This window comes from Rhineura floridana, chromosome 11, assembly GCF_030035675.1.
Source record: "Rhineura floridana isolate rRhiFlo1 chromosome 11, rRhiFlo1.hap2, whole genome shotgun sequence".
Classification (NCBI taxonomy): Eukaryota; Metazoa; Chordata; class Lepidosauria; order Squamata; family Rhineuridae; genus Rhineura; species Rhineura floridana.
Window position 1 is genome coordinate 11,394,395 of NC_084490.1, and position 25,758 is coordinate 11,420,152.

The following is a 25,758-nucleotide window of genomic DNA, read 5'->3' on the forward strand; positions in this document are numbered from 1 at the left end:
AGATTTGCTAAGCTTATATCCAGCTTCGTCCTATTCTCTCTTCTAGTGGCCCCTAACAATGGTTTTGACAAGGAAGCGTTGCAGAGAGCTGGGAGATAGCCAGTTAACACAGCCTCCACTACAAGACACAATGCAATCAAAAATCACTACCTTCTTCCAGCAGGGCTCAGCTCCTACGATGAGGCCAAGTCGCCCTCAGACGGCTCCCGATTCCCCTCCTACGATCATGGACTGGTCAATAGACAGAATCAATGACTGTGCCTATTTGCGTGACGACCCACATTCCACCCCATTAGGACTAGAACTGGCCGAAGCTGAAGTATTATCCAGAAGAAACGCGTCTGTACATTGTTCGTCTCGAGCTTCTACACCCCCCCCTTTCATCGTCCATCGTGACTCCTATTTTAGATAAAAGCTCAACTAATGATGTAATTGCTCTTTCTCCCCCGGCTGTTAACTTTATGGGTACTCTCCTTATGGTTCTTGATGAGCTGAACTTAATTAAGTCTTTTCTCACAGAAAGCAACGACCTTTTGAAAACCCTGACCCAATTAGCCAAATCGCTTTCTCCAAACAACGCATCACCTCAAAAACTAATGACGAATAAACAAATGGAGAAGGACCAGTCAAAACTGAAAGATACGAACACCTCTACAGCCCCTCATCAAAAATGTAAGCATCAAAAAAAAAAAAGAGAGAAGCAATCTAGGAAACCCAAGAACATTAAGAATTTTAAACGACCAATTTGCAGAAAATTCAATTTTAAACCTCTGTTTGCAATCCTGAAAGCCATGGAGGCTGCAACATCTCACCTGGAAACTAAGTCATCGCCCTTGGGCACCAATAAACACAAGGACAAAAGACAACAAACGAGTCAGAACAATGACGTTTCCCTCTTTTCTTCTCACCAACTTCAACCCATTTGCAAGTTCAACGAAACAAGGAATGGCCCACAACTATCAAACAAGTCTCCTGATAGACCGGTTTCAAAACGTAAGGACCAAAAGGGGATAAAGACTGATTTGGCATCATCCCACCTGAAGCTAGTTATCGAACAAAACAAGGTGGTCCTCCTTAATTATCCTAATTTTCTAAGGAAACATGGACATTATCCAAATAAATATCAGTTCCATGAATACTTAAGTTTGTATCTGCCGACACAATTCCCCATAGCCGAAATAATTCACATACAGTTTCTTCATAGCAATCATCACTCGACAAGAGTAATAATAACCTTTAAGAGCGTGGAAACAACAAGAAAATTCTACTCCTTTAAACCATATTTGGCTGCACAAGGATTATACCTAGTCCACTGCTTTAAGAATATTGCTCCGCCCCTACCTCTGATTACCAGACTACCTTCAAAAAGAGCTCCTACCTCTAGTTCCAACAACAATTCCCATCCTGAGAACCTTCGGCCTGAGCCAGAGGAGCTATTGCACTCCCCAACTCTATTGCAGCAATACTCTACAAAGGAATCAAATGATGAATCTCGCGAGTCCGAAGACTTACAACTGATTGAAGTCTTTCCTGATCTGCCAGTCCAAGAACAGTCCAAAATAATTAACAGACTTGATCGCTTAAAGCTGGATCTCCTACAACAACTTTTGCCTCCTATTGCACCTCCTCGACTTGTTTCAGCAGTCAATGCTAATAGGACAGTACCGCAATCAACTGAACCATCTTCTACAAGCCCATCATGGACGGACAGGCGATATTTGGATCCGGCTGAGATTGGCTCACCGATTTAACAGATAATCTTTTTAACAATCTTAATCCTAGGGCACTCCATAAGCAGATCTTTGAGGCCCAACAAGACAATACTGCTATTTCTTCAGCAGGCTTTTCTTCCTGGTTCCCACTTTTTAAAACCAATCATGAGTGGGCTCCTTACTTCGACATTCTGACAAAGGCCGCACTTCGCAGAGCCTACACAGAGTTAAGATTCCAGGTTATGCCCTCTGTGTACCTACAGGGCAGATACCTTGGAATCCCGTACGCCAACCGCCTATGTGTTTCAGGCTGTAAGGTCCCTGAGGATTTAATCCACTACATGCTAATTTGTCCTTTATTCAGAGCCCCAAGAAACAAATTCTTAGTCCCAATGCTTACAGACTTAACTGAGTCCCAGTCTGTAGTTTTTCTGTTATCCTCAGACCAACCACACATAATAATCGCTACTGCAAACTTTGCTCTGGCAGGAAAGAAACTCAGAGCCAGCTATGTTAAAAATTTATGATTATTACAAGTTTTAAAAGTTTTAATTTGAGTTAATTTTATACCATTTGTATGTACTATATTATATATTGTTTACGCATTTTTATGTTGTGATTCTTCTGTAACAGCCTATGGCTATATACAGTTTCAATAAACTTCAACAACTAATAGGCAGCATGGTTAGAGGGCATAGGGTTTAATTTAAAATAAATAGGAGAGCATGTTTTTGTGGCCATGGTAGTGTCAGTTTGAAAATCTATATCCTTTAAACGAGTCCGATTAGCAGATTTAGCCGAAATAGAAGTTTGTACAGATAAGTACTCTAATGAAAAGCATATCGAGGAAAATTTACTCCTAAATTTTTCATTCCTGACTGTACTACTAGAGTTTCCTGTCCCACTGAGGAAACCTTGTGATGAAATGAAATAAGCCTGTTTTCTTTTGCGATGTTTTAGAAAGCCTGTAATTCTGAATAGGTTATTATCTCATCTGTAATTATCAGACTGACCATGATTACTTCTCCAAATTCCAAGGGAGTTGGAGGAGCCACTAGCAAAACAATAACCCAAGACTGGTGGATGGTATTAATATGCCCTGTACCATTCAGAACAGGGGCTAAACGCAGACAGGGACCTCTCTGTGTGATTGCTGACACTTTACATTGTATATTCCCAGCTGTGAATAAACCAACTGAGTGGGCATTCAAGTCACACTGTGCTACTCAGGGACACTTGAATGACAATGAGGGAACAGGAGAATTGGTGTCCAGATATGAAATATTCATACAAGATGGTACTATTCATGGCCTTGGCATTAATGCTACTGCCACAGGAGGTGTGTGCTGTTCCTGTTGCTCAGTGTAATATCAGCGACCCTTTTGCAGAAAATCATATGTATTATCAGCCAGGAGACTTCATCATTGCTAGCATTATTTCTCAGATCTACAGATTTTCCAACCCTGTAAACTTCGAAAGACATCCCTCTCGTGAACTCCTTGACCTAGTGTAAGGAATTGTTTTCTTAACTCTATTGTGTTCTGCAATATCTGCTATAGCTGGTGTTTTCCATTTCTTTAGTTACCATAAATAACGACCAGCATTTTTACTGCTTTTTGTTTCTATCTCTGTTTTTATATTCCTGTTTTATTGCTTTTATGGGGGTGTTGTGTAGTTCTTACAGAGTTTAAAATATTAATTGGCTTAGAAATACTTTTAAATAAATATAATAAGTGGGCATAGGATTGCACTGTGAATTTAACATGATAGCTCCCCCCCCCCAGTCTTTTTATTTCTCAAAAAATCGGTCTAGGCTATTTGTGCTGTTTGGTGTTTTGTTCTGAACGGGCTGGTTGGTTCTGCATACTCCATCCGTAGAGTGCATGTTTTTGGCAGCCTGATTCTGTTGGATATTCTTTACGGGATAGCAGGGCTACTTTCTGTTGCATGTTCTGTAGTTTCCCCATTTATCTTTGCTTTTCCCACAAGTGCCTTCATCTGTGGTTTTTGGTAGGTGCTGTCTTTCGTAGATTTTTTCTATCTTTACTGGTGGTATTTTCAGCAGCAGCAGAGATTAGCAATGCAGCCTTATGTATGTCCATTAAAAACTAAGCTCCAGTGAGTTAAATGGGATTCTTACTTCCATGTAAGTGTGTAAATGTGAGGGCCACACTCCTTTGGGGCAAACCTGTTGGGTGCCAAGTGCCACAACTGGTCAGGGCTGGTGCAAACGTCAGCAGGGGCTGGTGATAAAAGTGGGTGGGGCCCAGAACCAACACACCCATGTCCTCTCTCTCTCTCTCTCTCTGCCCTTCCCCTCTTCATTCTCCCTGTTTCTTCTTTACTCGCTCTCCCTCTTTGAACTCTTCTCTCTCATTTCCCCCCTCCCTCCTCAAGAGAAGTTATCTCTCGCCTCAGCTGCAATCCCTCTATAAAAATATTGTCTGTGTGTTGCAATTAGGCTTAAAAAACAGCTTCTAATGGCATCAAGGGCAGTTGTTTTTTTCCAGTCCTAATTGCTTAATAAGGAATGATGAGAAGGGAAGGCTGCAGGGCAGATGATGATACCCCACTGGCTACAGCCGGCACATGGACTAGCTCTTTCCCAACCCTGATGTTTAATATTATTTATTTATTATTTTATTATTTTATTTATATCCCACACTTCCTCCCAGCAGGAGCCCAGGGCGGCAAACAAAAGCACTAAAAACCACTTTGAAACATCATAAAAACACACTTTAAAATACACTAAAACAAAACATCTTTAAAAATATTTTTTTTAAAGCTTTGGAAACAACTTTTTTCAAAAAAGTGTTAAAAACATTTTTTTAAAAAAGAAGAAGAAGGTTTAAGAACATATTAAAAAGCAATTCCATCACAGACGTAGACTGGGATAAGGTCTAAACTTAAAAGGCTTGTTGCAAGAGGAAGGACTTCAATAGGCACCAAAAGGATAAGAGAGATGGCACCTGTCTAATATTTAAGGGGAGGGAATTCCTCAGAGTAGGTGCCACCACACTAAAGGTAGGTGCTGTCACACACTAATATTGCAGCTTAAACAATCAGTTTCTTGCTTTAAATTGATCTCCCTTTCTCTGGTGTGGTTGCATCCATAATTCATGTCATAGAGCCTAATATTTTCATTATACATGTCTGGATTTCTACAAGTCATTTCTTTATTAACTGAAGCTGTCTGGAATTATTTATCACTGAGGTTCAGAAGAGTGAAGCTGTGTCCTCCATGACTGCTAGAAGAATACACTCGATATACTGAAGATTTAATTCCTGGATTTTCATAATAGTATTAGAAGTAGCAGCAGCAGCAAATTAAGCTCGCATAGATGAAGATTCCTGTTGGAACACTCCACACAATTATTCCAGTATTCACAGTTCCACACACCTCCCACAGCCCAAGATGCTGTTCTCAAGGAGGAACACATTCCCCTTTCAGACTTCTCTAGAAATCTGCATGTCTTGGATCACCCATCCACCAAAGGACAGCTTTCTAAATCATGTGAAATTCTGCCATCAGTTCTGAGTGTCTGGCCTCTGACAGTGAATTAGACAGGCATTTCTAGAATGGCACAAAATAGGTCATCAATTCATAAATCAGAGTCAGTATCAAGAAAACACTATGCGTTTGGCATCAGGTTTTGAACATTGCACGTTATTATGCACACGTGCCTTCCAAATAAGTGCAGGGTGGCATTCAGAGACATCAGAAGTCCAAACCAGTGCCTGTGATTCATCACAATTACAGTAACTAGGAGGGAGCATACAGTCTGTTTTTCTGGAATATATTTGCTAATGTGGAGATGTACCACATGTCTTATTCTGAAGCTACAAGTAAACCTCTTGCAGGTTCATGACACAGATCTACCAGCATACCCTAGCCCTTGTATTTGCTGTGAAGGAGATCAATGGGAATCTCCAGTTCTTATCCAACCTCACCCTGGGCTTCCACATCCTTAACAGCCAATTCATGGCAAGTGGGACCTACCTGGCTTCATTGGAACTTCTCTCCACAAGGGGCAGATTCATCCCAAATTACAAATGTGATTGCCAGGATAATACAGTAGCTGTCATAGGGGGTCCTAACTCAGATGTGTGTCTCCTCATGGCAAACATTCTGAGCATCTACAAGATTCCACAGGTAAGAGGTGTGTGTGGAGCATAACACTTGAAGAAACCAGTCCTGCTCATCTTGCCTTTTAGGTTCTGTGTTTTAGGGATAGGCATACAAGAGGCACTTCTTACATGCTACTTAGAGGACCAAGAAAAATGTTCCTTATAGGGATAGGCAGGAAATTCAATTCAGTTCACATTTCAAGCTGAATCTATCTAATTTGCACTTTCTGAAACAACATGAGAACTGAAACCCAGCCATCCTTCGAAATATGCCCTGATTTGAATTTTGCAATGCAGTTTGTTAGCCAGTGTTGACAAAGAGGCATATGTTAGCGCAAAGTGTACATAACAATGAATATATGAATAACAATAACATACAAGGATGCATTCTAGGATGAGAAATTGCTTGGGAAAATGTGTACATTAGTCAAAACAACCTACAAAATGTGTGTATTAGGAGAAATTCTCACTGAAATGCTGGAGAAATTGCAAGAGTGGTTTTTTTTTAAGCAAATTGCTGCAGAAATGTAGAGAACTGAATTTGAGATTGGAAAAAGGAGAAACTGAGAGAACCTAAATTGACAGATCTTTCCAACCCTGCTCTTATTATTTATTCATTGTTACGAATGGACAGCATCACTCCCTCACTTTCTTTTCCCATAAATTTCATTATAGAGGGGGATAATTGGTTGGCAGAGTTTTGAAAAAAGCCCTTTGCCATTTTCTGTCTCTTGATTTTCCATATAGCTCCGATACGGCTCTGCTCCAGTGATGAATGATCAAACCCAAGGAGCTTTCTTCCAGCAGATGTTTCCTAATTGGTACCACCAGTATATGGGGATTCTCCAGTTGCTTCTGTTTTTCAAATGGACCTGGATTGGGGTGGTTTGCTTGCATGCTGACAGTGGAGAGAGAATTGTCGAGACTGTCCTTCCCAAGTTTTCCCAGAGTGGTATCTGCTTTGCATTTATAGAATTTTTTCGGAATCTGACACGTTTTTCTGCTGATGGTGGAGAAATGTTGGAGTATGTAATGGAAATGTTCAAGGTTATTATGAGAAGCACTGCCAATGTTGTGGTCATACATGGTGAAATTCAAACTATAGCATTTTTGAGAATGTTCCTCCAGATTTCAGAGATTGAGGACACACCAGTGAAGACAAAAGGGGACGTCTGGATTATGATGGGCCGGATAGAGTTCACTTCACTTTCCTTTCAAAGACATTTTGACATAGACATCATCCATGGTGCTATATCCATTGCAGTTCAATCAAACAAGGTGCAAGGATTCCAAAAATTTATTCAGATGAGAAATCCCGCCTTAGAAAAAGAAGATGGCTTTATCAAGGTCTTCTGGGAGGAGGCATTTAACTGTTACTTCCCCAACTCAGAGGGAGATGAGCTGGATGGGGAAATCTGCACAGGGGATGAGAAGCTGGAGACACTTCCTGGGTCTGTTTTTGAAATGAGCATGACTGGCCACAGCTACAGCATCTACAATGCTGTCTATGCTGTGGCACATGCTTTGCAATCCATGCAATTATCCAAATTGAAAAACAGAGCAATGGTGGAGAGAAGAAGAGAGAACCTTCTGAAACAACAGCTGTGGCAGGTAATGTCCTGAGCACAGACATGCCAGTGTGTTCTTTTTCCCTCTCTATCTCGTTACATTTTAGAGCCTGAAAGTGAAAATCACTGGGCAAAGGAGCTTTTAATAGCCATTTTAAAGTTCTACTGAATTGTTATGGCTCTGCACATTCTTGGAAAATTAAGAGAGTGTTGATGTTCAGAGCATAGAAATGCAAGGGACTTCATCCTCTCGTTTTGTTTTTAGATTTTAGGGCCTGAACTTGGTACGAAAAGTGTTGGGCAAAGCAGCTTCAGTAGCCATTTTAAGTTCCATTAAATGCCCCCCCCCATGAGGCCCTGAAACGTTCTTGGGAAATTCTATGGTGTCTCCTTCACCTGATGCACTTACATCTGTTACTGATCAGTGCTGCTTTGCCCACGACTTCCCATCCACACTGCTGCTGCTCTTCCTCTTTGATAACCTTGTAGGATGCCCACCAGAATGGTGTCGAGGATCCTCCAGGGAACATATTGTCCAAAGCCCCTTCAAACCTGGCACTGGCTCAACATAAATACATGTGAAACAACGGTCCAGAATAACTTGGCCATGCCCTCGTGACCTCCTCGCAGCCTCACCACGCCCAGTTGGTGCCACCTGCCATTGATTGCCTGTTTCCTCTCCCTCTCTCAGCTGCTACTGTAGGGCTACTCTAGAACCATCTTGCTAAGATGGAATGAATAATGTTTGAAAATTATTACAGTAGGGCCCCACTCATACGGCGGGTTACGTTCTGGACCCCCGCTGAAAAGTGAAAACCACTGAAAAATGGAACGCATTGAATAGAATGGTGCACAATGCCCAAAAACCACCGTAAAAGTGGAACAATTGCCATATGAGTGGGGCTTTAGTCTAATTGCATCTAAATGAGACCGCTGCTTTAGCGAAGTGCCATAAAGCGGGGCCCTACTGTATTAGTAGTATTACTATTGCTGTTTTGCTATACAATTTCAATTTATCCTCGCTGTTTCAATATTTTTTGTACACAGCTTAGTGGGAGAGGGAGAGGCCACCTCAGCTGGAGTTATTTATTTATTTAGATTTCTATCCCACCCTTCCTCCCAGTAGGAGCCCAGTAATGGGAACCAAATGATGTGTAGTTCTCCAGAGTATTCTTTCTTTTCTCTCCTCTCATCTGTTAAGATGGTTCTTAAATAACATAACATAACAAAAGCCCTGCTAGATCAGGCCAAAGGCACATCTAGCCCAGCATCCTATTCTCACAGTGGCCAGCCAGACGTGGGACAGAACGCCTGTTAGGAGCAGGAGAACTGATAGCCTGCAACACCAAGGAGCAGAATGGGAGTGTCGCCTCTGAAGACCACCTGGGAAATGCTGCAGCTGCAAAAGGGGCTCAAAAAGGATAGAGAGACTGCAGCGCTAGTTTATATCTCCAGGGGGAAAAAGCTTTGTATGGGGTTTATATCTAGTGAAGGTATCCCGTTCCCTGTTTATAATAAACACTGTTTAACCAAAATTAGTGTGTCAAGTGGCTTTCAAACTCCCCAGTTTGCAAAATGGGAGTGTGATTTTCCACTTGTCACACCTGCAAGAAGTACATGAGCGCAACAGCCTTCTCCCCACTTATGATTCTCTGCAACTGGCATTCAGAGTCCTACTGCCTCCAACAGTGGAGGTAGAAAATAGCCATCGTGGCTAATAAAAAGCATTATGGTGGCTGGTTGAGTAAGATGTACAGTGTTTTTAAAGGGACCACTAAATGTAGGTTGTGGAAGATATCACCTTTTCTAATATTTCCCCCTATATCCACATTAATTGCTCCTTTTATTGATTTAATTTAGCTTCAGCACTATCTTCAAAGAGTTTCATTTAACAACAGTGCTGGAGGGGAGGTTTCCTTTGACCAAAATGGAAACTTAGTTGCTGGATTTGATATAATCAACTGGGTCACATTCCCAAACAAGTCCTTTGTGAAAGTCAAGGTTGGACATATAGACCCCATCAGTTCAAAAGACAAAAAATTGAACATTTCTGTGGATGCCATGGTATGGCCCAGTGCTTTTAACCAGGTACAGTTATAGCACATTGTTTTGCGCTGCATGCTGGTGGACATGGCTAAAACTGATGCTGGGTGGGGCCTGGACTAATTCACAGACTAATTTATACATACACACACTCATGCACACCTATGGTGAGAATATGCACATGGAGGTGAGGGCTAGGTTAACCTTCTTCTTCCCAGGCATTACCTTCCCCATCACAATGACCACTGAGAGTAACACAATATATGTGAGGTGTGTGGAGATGAATCTCATGATGTGTGTTTCCCCACATCACAGGGAGACAGAAAAATTGACAACATTCTGAAGGGACTGGACTTGAAGGCGGCAGCAATGTGGGCCTATCTACAGGTCACATTGGAGGTCTCCCAAGGCCACATGAATTATGCAGACTCTGAGTGGCCTACATACAGAGCTTGGAAATTTACTTTTTTTGAACTACAACTCCCATCATCCCTAGCCAGCATGGCCACTGGATTGGGCTGACGGGAGCTGTAGTTCAAAAAAGTAACTTTTCCAAGCTCTGCCTACATATACTATAATTCTATGTAGACTTAATTAGGAGGAAGTTCCATTTAATATTGTACAATTTACTTCCAAAAAAAGAAGTGTAGGAATTGTAAAGCTAACATCATGATGAAGAATAGGCAAAATATAACCAAGCAAAGCCGACAAATTGTATCAAGTTACTGGACATTAGGTAAATGAGATTTTAAAGTGTTCCAGTGGAAAGGCATTGGCAAATCTTTGAAGGAGTGGAAATCTTTGCTTGAGACCTATTTTCATATGCAGAATATTCCACTTGTGACCATTAGCCAAGATCCCAAGAGGACATAGCACCCCCTGTGCTACCCAGACGCAGCAGCATCCTGATATGTGGAATGATTGTTTGAAACCTTTTTCACGAGGGCTTTCCAAAATTTTGCATTTTGCCTTGCCACTAAACAAGTCCACAAACATATTGTCTGAAAGTTAAAACTTCAGTTCTTTCATTTTTACAAAGGCACAGCCTCTTTCTTTGTGCAATGACTTTTGCCAACTGGGTTATGTCAAGGCAAAGAAGGAAGGGGAGCCTTTTTGCTGCTATGATTGCCTCCTGTGTCCAAAAGGGAAGATTTCAAACCAGACAGGTAAGAGAAGTCATGTACAAATTTTATTGGCTGTGGTCTATACTTTTACATCAGTGTTTGTGGACACTCATCTCCTTAATATCTTTTTTTAAAAATGATCACATTTGAATGGTGGTTGTAGTTGCTGATAAGAGGACAAAAGTATAATATAGCCACTGAAGTGTGTCCTTTCATAAATAGCAGCCAACTTCACAAAAACAAAATGAAATCAAGAAGACAAAAGGAATTTCAGGATATCCAGACATGGTGGAAGTGGAAGTTTGCAATCCCCAGTCATTTACAAAGATGAAGATCAGTTTTCCCAGTGGCACAATCCCAACATCTTGAATTATTCCATGACCATTTCTGCAGGTCAATTGCAGAATGAAATTGGTTGAATGGTGCAAACTAGTTTTGAGCTAGCTGTCCTCTTTCAGGGCTTTAAAATATTGGTTTTGGTAAAGCACTGATTCCAGCACTCCCATGTATAAAAAAATGTTTCTTTTTCAGACATGGATAACTGCTTACAATGTCCAGAAGATAAATATGCCAGCTTCAACCAGGTTCTATGCATTCCAAAAACTGTAAACTTCTTATCTTATGGAGAACCTTTGGGAATTAGCTTAGCCATTATTGCTGTCTTCTTTTCCTCCATCACAGCTTTGGTGATTTGGGTCTTCATTAAGCACAAAGACACTCCCATCGTCAAAGCTAACAACCGAAGCCTCACCTACACTCTGCTCATCTCCCTCCTTCTCTCCTTTCTTTGTGCTCTGCTATTCATTGGGGGTCCTGAAAAAATGACATGTCTCTTGCGCCAAACTGCCTTTAGCATAATCTACTCAGTTGCTATTTCTTGCATTTTGGCCAAAACTTTAATTGTTGTTCTAGCTTTCATGGCCACCAAGCCAGGGTCCAACATGAGGAAATGGGTAGGGCAAAGACTGGCCATTCCTGTTGTTCTTTCCTGTTTCCTGATTCAAACCACTCTTTGTATTGTGTGGCTGGCAACATCTCCCCCTTCCCCAGATTTTGACATGCATTCAGTGGCTGAAGAGATAGTTTTGGAATGTAATGAAGGATCAGTCATCATGTTTTACTCTATCCTGGGCTATTTGGGCTTCCTGGCCCTGGTCAGCTTCATGTTGGCTTTCCTAGCTAGGAAGTTACCTGATAGTTTCAATGAAGCCAAGTTCATCACCTTCAGCATGTTGGTCTTTTGCAGTGTTTGGATCTCCTTTGTTCCAACCTACTTGAGCACCAAAGGGAAATACATGGTTGCTGTGGAGATCTTCTCCAACTTGGCCTCCAGTGCTGGGTTACTGGGATGCATCTTTTCCCCCAAATGCTATATCATTCTATTAAAGCCTGAGCTTAACAATAGGGAGCAGCTGGTGATAAGAAAGATTTAACAAATCTGAAATTAGGAATCCCCATTCTGGAAAAAAGTTAGTTCTGTGCTAGAAGTATTTTTGCAGTTTTATTCTGTTAGTATGAAAGCTCTGTAGACACAGCTCCATCTCCCTCTTGCAAGTAGAGAGGTTGAGGGTGGGGATGATTTGTGTTCGCCATGTTTTGTTCAATTTATATGCAGTAGTTAACTCAGGCTAATATAACCCATGATTTGTAAATCTAGTTCTATCCTGGGTATACATCATAGTTTGTCCTCTGTCCTTTACCACAACTTAGATTAGGGGTGGGGAATGTTTTTCAGCCCAAAGACTAAACCTTTGGGGAGACAGCAAGCGTGAGTAGGCCAGAAACAAAGGTGAGGGAAGAAAAGATGCAACTCTTACAATTGTAAAAATTGTACAGTAGGATATATTTTGGCTGTACAAATGTCAGAGGTTTCTACACACAACTTTCTCAATTCAGGCAAGCTATAATCATTGTTCAAGGACACACTCCAGCCAGGCAGAAACACCTGAGGAAGATGTGGAGCAGGGCTGATGACAGGTGGGAACTGAGGTGGGGACATGGCCTGAGTGAGTCTTGGGGACCAAATAAATATGCCTTGAGGGCCACTTTCCACCTTGGGGCTAGGTTTCCCCACCTTTGACTTAGATATTGTTATAGCCCAGGCTCTATATTGGCTGTTTATATTGACTTTTATATTCATTGTATTTCTTTTCTTTCTCACATAAGAGCCTGTCATTTTGGTTAAGTTCTTTTGTTTCATAGAGCACAGTCTCCCTCTCTCACAGGTGATTTGCAATGAATCTTAGATTCAGCTGACTGCTTAGAAGTGCAAACAGGTACATAAAGATAGCATTACTGGGAACGATACCAGCACATTTGCCTGAGCTGACTGAATCCTTAAAAGGCAGCTGTCTGTTGTGAATCTTAAGGATTCAGAACAGTAGGTGCAGGATTCTTCTAGATATCTGAAAAGTGATTGAGACACCAAATTGAGAAATGTGGAAACCTGAATTTAGGACTGGAAAAATAAGAAACTGAGAGAACCCAAAACTTCCCTCACATCAGAATTTTAGATTTGCACAGTTAAAATGGATTAAAGTGCGCTGTCACTCTGGTGCAGCAAATTCTTTTTTTTTTTTAATGGATTTTTTGTGATTAGCAAAGTGATGGGGAAATGCATTGAAAAGTATGCAATGGATGAATGATTAAGGGAAAGATATAAACACCCCACAAGCAATTCAGAATGAATGGTCATTGTCATATAAACTCCCACAAACGAGAACAAGTGCTCCATACAGATCTGAGTAAGCTTTGTCCAAACAAATCAGGATGAAGGTTCAATAAACAGGTTGCCTAGAGGAGACATTACTTTATTTATTATATTTCTATTCTGCCTTTCCTCCAAAGAGCTTAAGGAGAAACATCTGTGGTTCTCCTCCTCTCCATTTTATTCTCACAATAACCGTGAGATAGATTGCTGTTGTTATTTATTAAATTTATACCCGGCCCTTCCTCCCAGAAGGGGCCCAGGTTAGGCTGAGACAGAGCAGCTGGCCGAAGGTCAGCCAGTGAGCTTAATAAGCAAGCTGTGTTTTTGAGCCAAGAACCAAAGTGCTTCTGGATTAATATGCACATTAACCCAATGTGGAATGGATCAGTTCATACTGGAATAAGATCTAATTCCTCAAATAGCCATCCCTATTCCTAGTTGCCTTTCTGTACATAACCATGTTGATGACATCTTTGGGTTTTTCAGCCATCTTGGCATGTTGATTGGGGACTTCCATCCATAACTAAAATGTTTCCATTGTTAGCAAGAGATGTTATGCTGGGTAAAAGGAGGACTGAGTATTGTTATTATTGCTGTTGTTATTTATTGAATTTATATCCCACCCTTCCTCCCAAAGGAGCCCAGAGAGACAAACATAACAAAGCAATTTAGCAACAAAAGAAAAACATTCCAAAAACAGTTTAAAGCATACTAAAACACAGTTACAGTTGAAAACATTAGTTCATCCTGTAATCTCCAGGTTGCCAGGAACAGCAAGTGCCTGGATAACAAGGAATGTTTTCAAATTCCTCCTGAAAGTCAATAGTAATGGAGATAGACACACCTCAGGGGAGGGCATTTCATAAATGGGGAGCCGCCACTGAAAAGGCCCTGTCACAGGTCAGCACCAACTGGACAACCCCCGGTGGTGGCATCACCAACAAGACCTCACCTTGCCAATTGTAGGGTCCAAGATGGTTGATACTGGGGAATGTGCTCTTTTACAGCTTTTTAAAGAGCTTCTGTGGGGTGTCTCCCAGTGTTGAAGGGTTAGTTTTTCTTTCTAATGGTTCCCCTGTACTATTGACTTTGCTACTGTGACTCAAGGTTGTGTCTTCAAGCCACAGTGCTGCACCAGGCAAATGAATGTAGTGGCTGTATAACACAGTTTTCCCCTTTAAATCCCTATCAACCCAATCCAATTATAATGCTAGGGTGAGGGTGAGGGTTTGGGTTGGGGTGGTGATTAGCATTAGGGTTTGGTTCTGGGTTCGGGTTGGGTTCCAGTTTAGGATAACTGTTAGGATGTGGGTTATAGTTAGGGTTTAGGGTTACAGCTAGGTTCTGGGTGAGGTTAAGTGTAGAGTTAGGCTGAGGGTGAGGGTTGGGGTTGTGGTTGGAGTTAGGGTTAGGGTTAGGGTTAGAGTTAGGGTGGTTATAAGCATTAGGGGTTCGTTCTGGGTTTGGGTAGGTTCCAGTTAGGGTTAGGGTTAGGCTTATGGTTAGGCTTAGGGTTAGGGTAACCCGGAGTGAGGATAAATGTAGAGTTAGGGTTAGGGTTTGGTTCTGGACTCGGGTTAGGTTCCAGTTTAGGATGAAGGTTAGGAGGTGGGTGATAGTTAGGGTTAGGGTGTAGAGTTAGGGTGAGGGTTAAGGTTAGGGTTAGGGTGAGGGTTAGGAGGTTCTGGGTTCGGGTTAGGTTCCAGTTTAGGATAAAGGTTAGGATGTGGGTAATAGTTAGGGTTCTGGGTGAGGTTAAGTGTAGAGTTAGGATTAGGGTGAGGGTTGGGTTGGGGTTGGGGTTGGGGTTGGGACTGGGGTCGGGACTGTTGGGCTGGTGACCAGTAGGCATTACTGTCTCTAGTAGTTTTCCATGAAGCCTGCAAGTGTGAAGACGTAACTGTGGTTAAGGGGGAGTTATGTCTATGATCTGTCTGGGAACGAACTGCCAGGGTCGTTGCTATGGTAGCCATCTGATAACGACTGGGAAAGTTCTAACAGAGACTATGTGTTGTGCTCTTCTGAATTATGCCTCTGAGCTGAGAGGCTGTCTTTTGTGTTCATCTATGGAGAGAGATGTACCAGAAGGGGGGGTGACTGAAGAATCTCTACATGTATGTACTCATAAGCCTCTGGCCTTAATGTCTTAATAAAGACTCTTAACATGCTCTGAAGAAGTTTCTTGAGCAACTTAACTCCAACGTAATGTATGCTGTTTCACACAACAACGCACACAAGCCAACAGTGGTAGCACAGGATGGTTACGCTCCACAGCGCATTACACTGGAGTAAGTTGCTGGTCTGAAAGGCAGACGGAGTTCCAGAGAGGGCAGCTTGATTGATTGAACCAGACGGAGGTGAGCAACATGGCTGTAAACCTGTCTGAGGGAGGCTTGCCGATGGAATGACTTAATGAGAAGAATTTTGCCAGCTGGAAGCCGAGGATGAGGGCTTTGCTGATAACAGAGGATTTATGGGACGTGATTGAGGAAAAACCCCCGGCGGTACCGACCGCGGCCTGGAAGCATCGAGACCAGAGGGCGCAGGCGTTTATAATCTTGGCTCTATCGGATTCTCAACTGATGTGTGTGAGAGATGACCAGTCGGCTAAACAGACGTGGGACGCGTTGCACGAATTGTCCCAGGAATGGCAGCGGAGGCAGGAGGCGCAGAGAGCCCAGCCGGTGGAAGCTGTCAGGAAGCAGGAGGAGAAATGTGCCGAACCGGAGCAGGCTGCCGAAAGCAGACAGGTAAACAAACAGGAGCAACAACAGAGGCTGAAGTCTTATTTTGCCTGTGGGGCCCGTGGGCATCTCCATAAAGATTGTCCAGTCAAGCGAAACTCCAGGGACGGAGGCTTGAAGCAGGGACGTGTGAACTTTGTTTGTAAACAGAAGTCTAAAGACTTGGAACAAATTAACTTTATTGTCGACAGCGGAGCAAGCCATATATTAATTAAAGACAGGAGTCTGTTTTACACGTCTGCAGATGAGCAGGACTTTGTTTTACTTGCTGATGGATCAAGAAAATCTGTAAAAGCTAAAGGTCTGATTAAATTTGACAAGCTTGGCATTATGACAAACTGTTTGTTCATCCCGGATTTGGCTCATAATATTTTATCGGTTAGCAAACTGGTAAATTGTAATTATTCAATTTTGTTCCACAAATACCAATGTTTTGTAATGAGGGGAGATCAAGTGTGTTTGCAGGGAAGCCTTGATGACTCACAGTTTAAAATGTCCATGGGTGTGAAGTGTGCTGATGTCTTGAGTTTAATGGGGCGGAAAGGGAATGACCGCCAGAGCTGTAAAAAGACAGCTGTAAAAGGCACACAGTCAGTGTTTACTGCTCACATGGAATCTTCATGCAATGCAATCAGGTTAATGCCTAAGAGAGTGCAAAGCAGCCGGGTACACATTCCACAGGGAAAAAGAAGAGGCAGGCTTGCACCCAGAGCACCACGAGGTTTTGTTTGGATGCCAGAAACACAGCAGTTAATTCTGAGCAGAAGCGTTAAAGTCTCAGAAAAGCCTTGGGATCAAAGGGAGACAGTCCTTCTTACAGGAACAAATGACACACAAACACAAACACGAACACAATCACAGAAATTTCAGCCAGATGTTAACGTTAAAGTGGAAGGTACACAAATTCCTCTCAGAGATGCTTTGAATGAGCTCATTTCTGGAAAATGCAGATCAAAGAAATGAAAAGCTGAGGAAATGGAAGCTCCTGCGCAGGTTGTGCCAAGCACAAGCACAAATGGGGGGGCAGAGAGAGCCGAGGCTCTGGTTCCTTTAAGACGCTCCACGAGAATTTAGGCAAACCGCTTGACAGATTTACTGTGGGATTAATAACAAGTCCTGGCATGAATAAAGTTGTGGACATGGATCCTGAGACACTTTATTTGACATGGAATGAACCAAAGTTTGATTGAATAAAGTTTTAGCTAAATGTACAGAGTTGTTCTGAAATGTACTGCAATGTACTGAGAAATAAAGTTTTGAACTGTACTGAGATGTAAGTTTGCAATGTACTGAAATGTATTGCAAGAGGTATTGTAGAAATGTATGACAGTATGACTATGTATTATGGAGATGTATTTCATGTGTATTTTGCTGTCTTTATGGAAAAAAGGGGAGCTGTTGGGCTGGTGACCAGTAGGCATTACTGTCTCTAGTAGTTTTCCATGAAGCCTGCAAGTGTGAAGACGTAACTGTGGTTAAGGGGGAGTTATGTCTATGATCTGTCTGGGAACGAACTGCCAGGGTCGTTGCTATGGTAGCCATCTGATAACGACTGGGAAAGTTCTAACAGAGACTATGTGCTGTGCTCTTCTGAATTATGCCTCTGAGCTGAGAGGCTGTCTTTTGTGTTCATCTATGGAGAGAGATGTACCAGAAGGGGGGGTGACTGAAGAATCTCTACATGTATGTACTCATAAGCCTCTGGCCTTAATGTCTTAATAAAGACTCTTAACATGCTCTGAAGAAGTTTCTTGTTCAACTTAACTCCAACGTAATGTATGCTGTTTCACACAACAACGCACACAAGCCAACAGGGACTGGGGTCGGGTCAGGGTTTGGTTTGGGATTGGGGTTGGGTTAGGGTTAGGGTGGTGATTAGCATTAGGGTTAGGATGTGGGTTATAGTTAAGGTTAAGGGTTACAGCTAGGTTCTGGGTGAGGTTAAGTGTAGAGTTAGGGTGAGGGTGAGGTTTGGGGTTGGGCTTGGGGTTAGGGTGGTAATTAGCATTAGGGTTTCATTCTGGGTTTGGGTTAGGTTCCAGTTAGGGTTAGGGTTAGGGTTAGGGTTAGGGTTAGGGTTAGGGTTGGAGTCGGGACTGGGGTCGGGTCAGGGTTTGGTTTGGGATTGGTGTTGGGTTAGGGTTAGGGTTAGGGTGGTGATTAGCATTAGGGTTTGGTTCTAGGTTCGGGTTGGGTTCCAGTTTAGGATAACTGTTAGGATGTGGGTTATAGATTGAAAATATTATGACCCTGAAGCAGATAATACTACCAGGCAAGTCTGTTTCAGTTAGACGAGCTCCTCCCCTCAAATTGTAGAACATAATCTTACCCTCATGTGGCTCCCAGACATTCCTCAAGAATGATGCCATGAGTTTATGGTTAAGTCATATAACAGCAGGGTGTGTGAAGGTCAAGCTTCTAATTCAGTGCTTTGAAATAACATAGGGAAGCTTATTGTAATGTCAGGGGGCTATTGATGCAGGTTTTCTGCTTTGAAAAGGCTGCCTGTTGCATGATCTCAGTGGCCAAACACTTCACAGTTGATTCCTCTAGTACAGCCTTTCCCAACCAGTGTGCCTCCAGATGTTGTTGGACCACAATTCCCATCTTTCCTGACCATTGGCAATGCTGGCTGAGGCTGATGGGAGTTGTGGTCCAACAACATCTGGAGGCACACTGGTTGGGAAAGGCTGCTCTAGTAGAAGAGAAGGAGAATGCATCTAGATTGTCTGCTGTAAAATGGCAAGAACTGTCTGAAGAGCCTCTGATCTTTTGGGTATGTTGGGACACACACCAAAGAAATGTAAGGACCATTTATGTTACTAACCAGTGATGTTACTGATCCTTGGCTTGTTGGTTGTTAGGGTCGAACTTCAAAGGAGTTTGGAAGGGAATCTTGATGCCCAGCTTTTTAAAAGGAGGTCCCTTGTCTCTAGAACTGGGATAGAAGCTGCTTTGAGTTACATCAATGGTCCATCAAGCCTAGCACTGGCTATCTTGAATGGCAGACAATCTTCAGATAAATGTCCATCTGAGACCAGATACTAGATCCTTTAACTGGAGATGCTGGGGGTCTTAGACATGCAAGGCATGTGTCTTTATGCTAAAGTCCTGATTCCTAACTTCCTTTGACAGGTGCTGTCCCAACCAATCCTTTAGATGGAAGATTGAATGTCACCTGGCTTATCCAACTGCCTGACTATTCTCAGCATTACAAGATGGCTTTCATATTGTTTTCATTCACCAACCCATCAAAAGGCTGAGGATTCAGTAAAATAATAAAGACTGTGAGTCTACTCCATAGAGTAGACTCTGATCCCTTGGGTGCTTTCTTTAGGATTTGTTATAGCCTATTAGCCTCTGTGGTTGCAAGCACTTAATATACAAATGGAAGAAGGCTCTTTGACATTAATAACAGAGAAGATAGAACTTTAAAAAGCCACAAATGACACACACTGGCTGACAACTTGGGTTGTGTGCATTCCAAGGCAAGGGTTTAGGTTGGGATGAAATGTTTCAATTAGAATGTATGCACACTCAAAGGTATTTCAGCGTACTTCCTACATTTTTCATCTAATGAAATATGACATCGTTTCCTGGCAAGGGGGAAAAAGGATGAAAAGGAATAAATGCTGTCGTTTTATTTGTATCTACACTGGCTCTCTGCTAGTCAGGCAAAATGTTCAGCCTTGTTATAGGATGGGAGGGTTGGTTTGGATTATGTCTTTGGATCCCCTCACCCAAGCCTGTAGTTTTATATTTGCAAGATTAGAATCTGTAGTTGAAGGAAGTGCTGAAGTGGTCAAAGCTGTTAAGTTAATGGCCCCAGCCAAGCCTGCTAAGAGTCCTTTTACATGTCTAAAGAGTTTTTCAAATCCAGAGGTGTTGCCAAAGAAATCCACAGTTTGGAAAAGTTACTTCTTTGAACTACAATTCCCATCAGCCCCAGCCAGCATGACCACTGGATTGGGCTAATGGGAGTTGTAGTTCAAAAAAGTAACTTTTCCAAGCTCTGGAAATGACAAGCTAGTGATGCTTCCAGAAGAAGGAGGCAGGCCTCCCCTCACACCTGAACATACTGTAAGCATATGAGAAGAGCCTGCTGGGTAAGGCCAATGACCCATTTAGTCCTGCGTCATGTTCTCACAGCAGCCAACCAGTTGCCCATGGGAAAGCCACAAGTATGCCAGAACACTCTTTCTTCCCACAGTTTCCAGCAACTGTTGTTTGCAAGCATACTTCCAAACTAGTAGCCGCGGATAGCTTTTTTCTCCATGAATTTGTTGAATCCCCTTTGAAATCCAGGTTGGTGGTCATCACTGCCTCTTGAGGGAGCAAATTTCATAGTTCAACTCTGCACTATGGGAAGAAATACTTTATTCTGCGCGTCTTGAATCTTCCAGCATTCAGCATGACCAGAACGCATGGTTCACATTGTGCTATTTTGAGGGGATTCCTCCCATAAGTTTTGTAATAGATTTTTGCCTATTTCTACACACCTCAGGATTTCCCCAAACTTCCTGAAACCTCCCTATTTCCCATGAATGTTGGCATTTAGGTTCATAAACCATAAACCATGTACTCATGGTCCATAAACCATGGTACTCATAGAAGCCTGTGTATGAACCGCTGTGTTTATGTGAACCATAAACCATGTACCCATAAACCAGAGCTTGGAAAAGTTACTTTTTTGAACTACAACTCCCATCAGCCCTAGCCAGCATGGCCACTGGATTGGGCTGATGGGAGTTGTAGTTCAAAAAAGTAACTTTTCCAAGCTCTGCGCATAAACCATGTACCATGTACTTGAAGTTTAGGTCCATAAACCATAAACAATGTACTCATAGTGTAAACATCCCAAATGTCTGATCAAATCTAGCATGACTTCCATATTTTCTCCAGCCTCTTTTCTGCTTGCTAGATAGAACATCCCTTTCTTTAGGTTGTCTGTGAAAGAGAGGCACACACAAATACAGCTGCACAAGAAGTGTTATTGCCTTTATGGGTTTTTTTAATTCATTTAATTACACACACGCACACACATTCTCACCACTCCCTTGAATGCATATAAAAAATGTAAAACTCTTGGGTGTGGGTGGAGCCATTTTGGCTACATATGTAACGGCACTCACAATCTGAATATCAGAACTAGAGGGAATGGTACCTGAAGCATAAGTGGTAAAAATCCATTCTATCACTACTGGAAGTGGCAAGGCCTTAGCTCAATGGTAGAGCATCTGCTTTGCATGCAGAAGGTCCCAGGTTCAATCCCCGCCATCTCCTGGTAGAGCTGGGAATGTTCCCTGTTTGAAATCCTGGAAAGCCACTGCCAGTCAGTGTAGACAATACTGACCTAGATGGACCAATGGTCTGATTCAGTATAGTGCAGATTTCTGGGATCCTGCCATCTTGTTATGCATCTCATTCTGCTGGATATACAGATTCAGATTCAGCTTTTGTCTCTGAGTTTCAGTCTACCCATCAGGTGTGACAGGTGGGTCTGGTAAGCAGCTGTTGCGGCACAAATTTCACCCCCGATCTTTCTGAGGAGCAAAGGGAGTTGTGATAAGATGATCTCAGCACAAGTGAATCATGTGGATGAGGTTGGGAGTCATCTCCATGTTGAAGTCCCTCAGTAAACTTCACAGCTCTGCAGAGACTTGATTTTCCAAGTGTAAACTAGCATACTAAACCAGGGCTTGCCAACGTGGCACCTGCAAGCACATATGTGCCCACAGATGCCTTCTCAGGGACCCACGGGGCCCATGCCCCCAGCTTAAATGAAATGAGGCTTTAAAGAAACATTCTCTTTTAGCGTTGTAGTCTGTACACATTTGCAATGAGTGTGCATGCCCAAGACAGTTTCTCTAGTTTCAAACATGCCCATGGGCCCAAAAAGGCAGCTGGCAGCTCTTGGACAACATGACCACTTAAGCAATGTGGTAACAACTCATCTTTTGCATCCCAATCCCCATCTTCGCAGAACCTTAGCCGCTGCCCCATGGACATCCTTGTTCCTCAGGGTGTAAATGATAGGGTTGAGCAAGGGGGTGACCATAATATAAAACACTGCAATTTTCTTGTCAAAATCTGAACCTGTGCCCAACCCGGGTCTCATGTACATAGTGATGACTGTGCCGTAGAACACGGTGACCACAGCCAAATGAGAGGTGCATGTTGAGAAGGCCTTGCGCCGGCTGGCACTTGACCGCATTTTCAATATGGAGGACAGAATGAGCCCGTACGAGGTCAAAATAACAGAAAGAGGACCCAGGAGGATCAGAGCAGCCGTCATGAAAACCACAGACTCTGTGATGTGAGTGTTGGCACATGCCAGTTTCAGCACTACGGGCAGCTCGCAGATGAAGTGGTTGACCCGATTGGGGCCACAGAAGAGGTGGCTGAAGGTGCAGCTCACATTGATTGTTGCCAGAAGGATGCCAACTGACCAGGAGACAGAGGCAAGTTGCAGCTGGCGCCACCTTCCCATGAGGACAGCATAGAGCAAGGGGTGGCAAATGGCTAAGTAACGATCATAGGCCATGGCACCTAACAAAACACATTCGGTGCCACCCAGGGTCAATACCAAATGCATCTGGAGTGCACAACGTGTTAAGGAGATGACACCGTTTCCATTAAGAAGGTTGATGAGCATCTGGGGCAAGGTGCTAGTAACGTAACATACCTCCACGCCCGCAAGGTGAGTCAGGAAGTAGTACATGGGTGTGTGGAGGCGGGAGTCAGTCCGCACCAGCATGATGATCACCAGGTTCCCCATGACAGTAAGCAAGTAGATGATGAGGATGACCACAAAGAGCAGGATCTGGGTCTTGCGGTGGCTGGTGAGTCCCACCAAGATGAACTCGGTGATAGAAGTGAGATTCTGAGCCCTCATTCTGAGCACCCTGTCTGGATGGAGAGGAAAAATAGAGAGAATTTAGGATGAATACATGCGTACTTAGTTCCACCAGAAACCAACAGCTTTTACTCCCACCATCAGTCTGGAGCAGTGTACAGAACAGATGTACTTTTTGCAAATAGGTACTACTGTGAGATGATGTAATTGACATATAAGCTCCATTTTATATTGGAACCCTCCTCATCAAAAGTCTATAATATTTGTATGATTCTAGAACACACCACAAAAGTCATTGTCTACTGCTGATCCCTATGATACAACCACATCTGTCACTCATCAGATAGAGGATTTAATCAGATTTAGGGATTTATATCAGATATATCTTGCTACAGTACCCACTCACTGAAATGAAAAAAAGCAGATCAACAAGGGCAGACTGGTATCCAGGAACAATCAATCTACTACAGGACAGACCTTGAAGATAAAGTGACAAGACACCACTTGATGTCACTTTTAGCTCTCCACTAAAGCCTCTTCAGTGTATAACATCTGCAGTGGGGTAGCCAACATGGTGCCCTTCAGAAGTGCTGGACTCCAGCTCCCATCAGCTTTAGTCAGCATTGCCTAATGTCTAATGAAATCAAGTTGGCATCTTCTGCAATGAGCATCAGGCGCCACCTTAAGACTTGGTTATTTCAGCAAGATTCCTTATGAAAATGATTTAGTTATTTTAACCTTCTACTCAGATGAAACTGTGTTTTTGTATTTTTGGTTCTTCAACACATTATGCTTAATTTTATTTGTTAAGTTATTTGCATTTTAACTGTGATTCGTACACAGCATAGATATATTTTTATATAAGTTTGGGGTAGAGAAATATAATAACAATACTTATCAACAAGTTAAATTCTGTTCATTTGGGTCTGAACAGAGACAATGATTTCCAGCCCAATTGCAGGTGTCAGTTTACACAGCAACACTAAGATGAATGCATTTTCACCAATTACTGCTGTTGTGAATGGTCACTCAGTTTACATTTCAGGAAACTCTAATTCAGGGACAGCCAATGTGTTGCCCTCCAGATGTTATTGGACTCCAACTCCCATCAACCCCAGTCAGCATGGCCAATGACCAGGACTGATGAGAGTTCTAGTCCAGCAGTATCAAGAGGGCACCACGGTGGTTATCCCTGCTCTAAGTGAATGGTCAGAGGCTGCACTTTTTCATTGCCTTTTAACTCCAAATTCTACATTTTTCTTTTCTTTTACACCCTTGGGTATGTAGACATGCTACCTGGGGATCACATCTCATGCATCTGATGAAGTTGACTATAGTCCACAAAAGCTTCTGTCATAATAAACTTGTTCATTTTTCAAGTGCACAAGACTGTTTATTGTTTTTACATACTTAGTAGTGAATCAACAGTTGATTCTGGCATCAACTATTACTCCTCACCATGTTTCAGGTGGGCTGTCTGCATCATCATCATCATTTGGTGCCATATGTACATTTAAGCAATCAAAATTACTGCCTCAGTTTTTGAAAATAAAAATTCTAAAAGAAGAAATGTTGAAAGCACCACAAAGGTTATCAAGGGAATTCAGTGTGGGGTCATGACCTTGTGAATACCAGCCACTTTTTGCCTTGCACCGGAAGCTTCTGCTAGAAACCAGAAGAATCTGTTTCCTCTGACCTTGATGCTGGAGAGTAGATCAGAGCAGAATATGATCAGGTTGCCTCCAGAACAAGATGTCTCTGCCTTTTTATTTAATTTTGTTTACACAGTTCTAAGGATTCAGTCTGCAATCCTAAGAACATAAGAACATAAGAAGAGCCTGCTGGATCAGGCCAGTGGCCCATCTAGTCTAGCATCCTGTTCTCACAGTGGCCAACCAGGTGCCTGGGGGAAGCCCGCAAGCAGGACCCGAGTGCAAGAACACTCTCCCCTCCTGAGGCTTCTGGCAACTGGTTTTCAGAAGCATGCTGCCTCTGACTAGGGTGGCAGAGCACAGCCATCATGGCTAGTAGCCATTGATAGCCCTGTCCTCCATGAATTTGTCTAATCTTCTTTTAAAGCCATCCAAGCTGGTGGCCATTACTGCATCTTGTGGGAGCAAATTCCATAGTTTAACTATGCGCTGAGTAAAGAAGTACTTCCTTTTGTCTGTCCTGAATCTTCCAACATTCAGCTTCTTTGAATGTCCACGAGTTCTAGTATTATGAGAGAGGGAGAAGAACTTTTCTCTATCCACTTTCTCAATGCCATGCATAATTTTATACGCTTCTATCCTACAACCACTAGCATGGGAGAATGCCCCATTGAACAGTATGGAGCTGACTTCTGAGTTGGCATAAATGAGATTGCGCTGTGAAAGATGCTAAGCGAGAAACAGACCTTTTAGAGACAAAACAGGGAAAGGTAAAACTGTAAATATCCTCTCCAGGCAGCACATTGATTGAAATAAATTTCTTTTCAAAGATGGAAAAATGAGATCCAGAGAGCATGGTTTTACCAGGCTGAAAGCATCACCGAAATCAGAGTGGGGAACTGCTGGCTCCCCAGGTGTTGCTGGGCTCCAACTTCCATCAGTCCAAGTCAGCATGACCAATGATTAGCATGATGAAAGTTGAAGTCCAGCAACATATGAAGGGCCACAGGCTCCCCCACAACTGACCTAAATAGTATGAGCTCCTCCCATCATAATACAAACTCCAAGTTGCAGAATATAATCTTACCTGTGTGCTTCTCCCAGGTGTTCATAAGCAAACAAGGAAGAGTTTTTCATGCTACCAGCTTATATTAAGCTGGAGAAGATGAATGGCTTTCAAACAACTTGAGAATGCAAAATGTTGAAAAATCATACAGATCA

The 25,758-nt window shown here is 42.6% G+C and overlaps 2 protein-coding genes across 2 annotated transcripts; one reads left to right on the plus strand and one right to left on the minus strand.

Annotated features, from left to right (window-relative positions):
• Positions 1-3,006: 3,006 nt before the first annotated feature.
• On the plus strand, positions 3,007-12,008 carry LOC133367344 (vomeronasal type-2 receptor 26-like). Its single transcript, XM_061591446.1, has 6 exons — positions 3,007-3,221; positions 5,688-5,865; positions 6,588-7,451; positions 9,269-9,496; positions 10,491-10,617; positions 11,107-12,008. The coding sequence occupies exons 1-6, from the start codon at positions 3,007-3,009 to the stop codon at positions 12,006-12,008; spliced, it is 2,514 nt and encodes an 837-aa protein (XP_061447430.1).
• Positions 12,009-21,979: 9,971 nt separating this feature from the next.
• Positions 21,980-22,924, minus strand: LOC133367345 (olfactory receptor 2D3-like). The gene has a single exon (XM_061591447.1). The coding sequence runs from the start codon at positions 22,922-22,924 to the stop codon at positions 21,980-21,982; it is 945 nt and encodes a 314-aa protein (XP_061447431.1).
• Positions 22,925-25,758: the final 2,834 nt, after the last annotated feature.

Excerpts from the sequence above, each read along its gene's own strand:
- LOC133367345 (XM_061591447.1), bottom strand. The coding sequence starts at position 22,924 with ATGAGGGCTCAGAATCTCACTTCTATCACCGAGTTCATCTTGGTGGGA.
- LOC133367344 (XM_061591446.1), top strand. The coding sequence starts at position 3,007 with ATGGTACTATTCATGGCCTTGGCATTAATGCTACTGCCACAGGAGGTG. Across the intron at positions 3,222-5,687 it reads CGTGAACTCCTTGACCTAGT|CCAATTCATGGCAAGTGGGA; the intron begins GTAAGGAATTGT and ends CATCCTTAACAG. Across the intron at positions 5,866-6,587 it reads GCATCTACAAGATTCCACAG|CTCCGATACGGCTCTGCTCC; the intron begins GTAAGAGGTGTG and ends TTTTCCATATAG.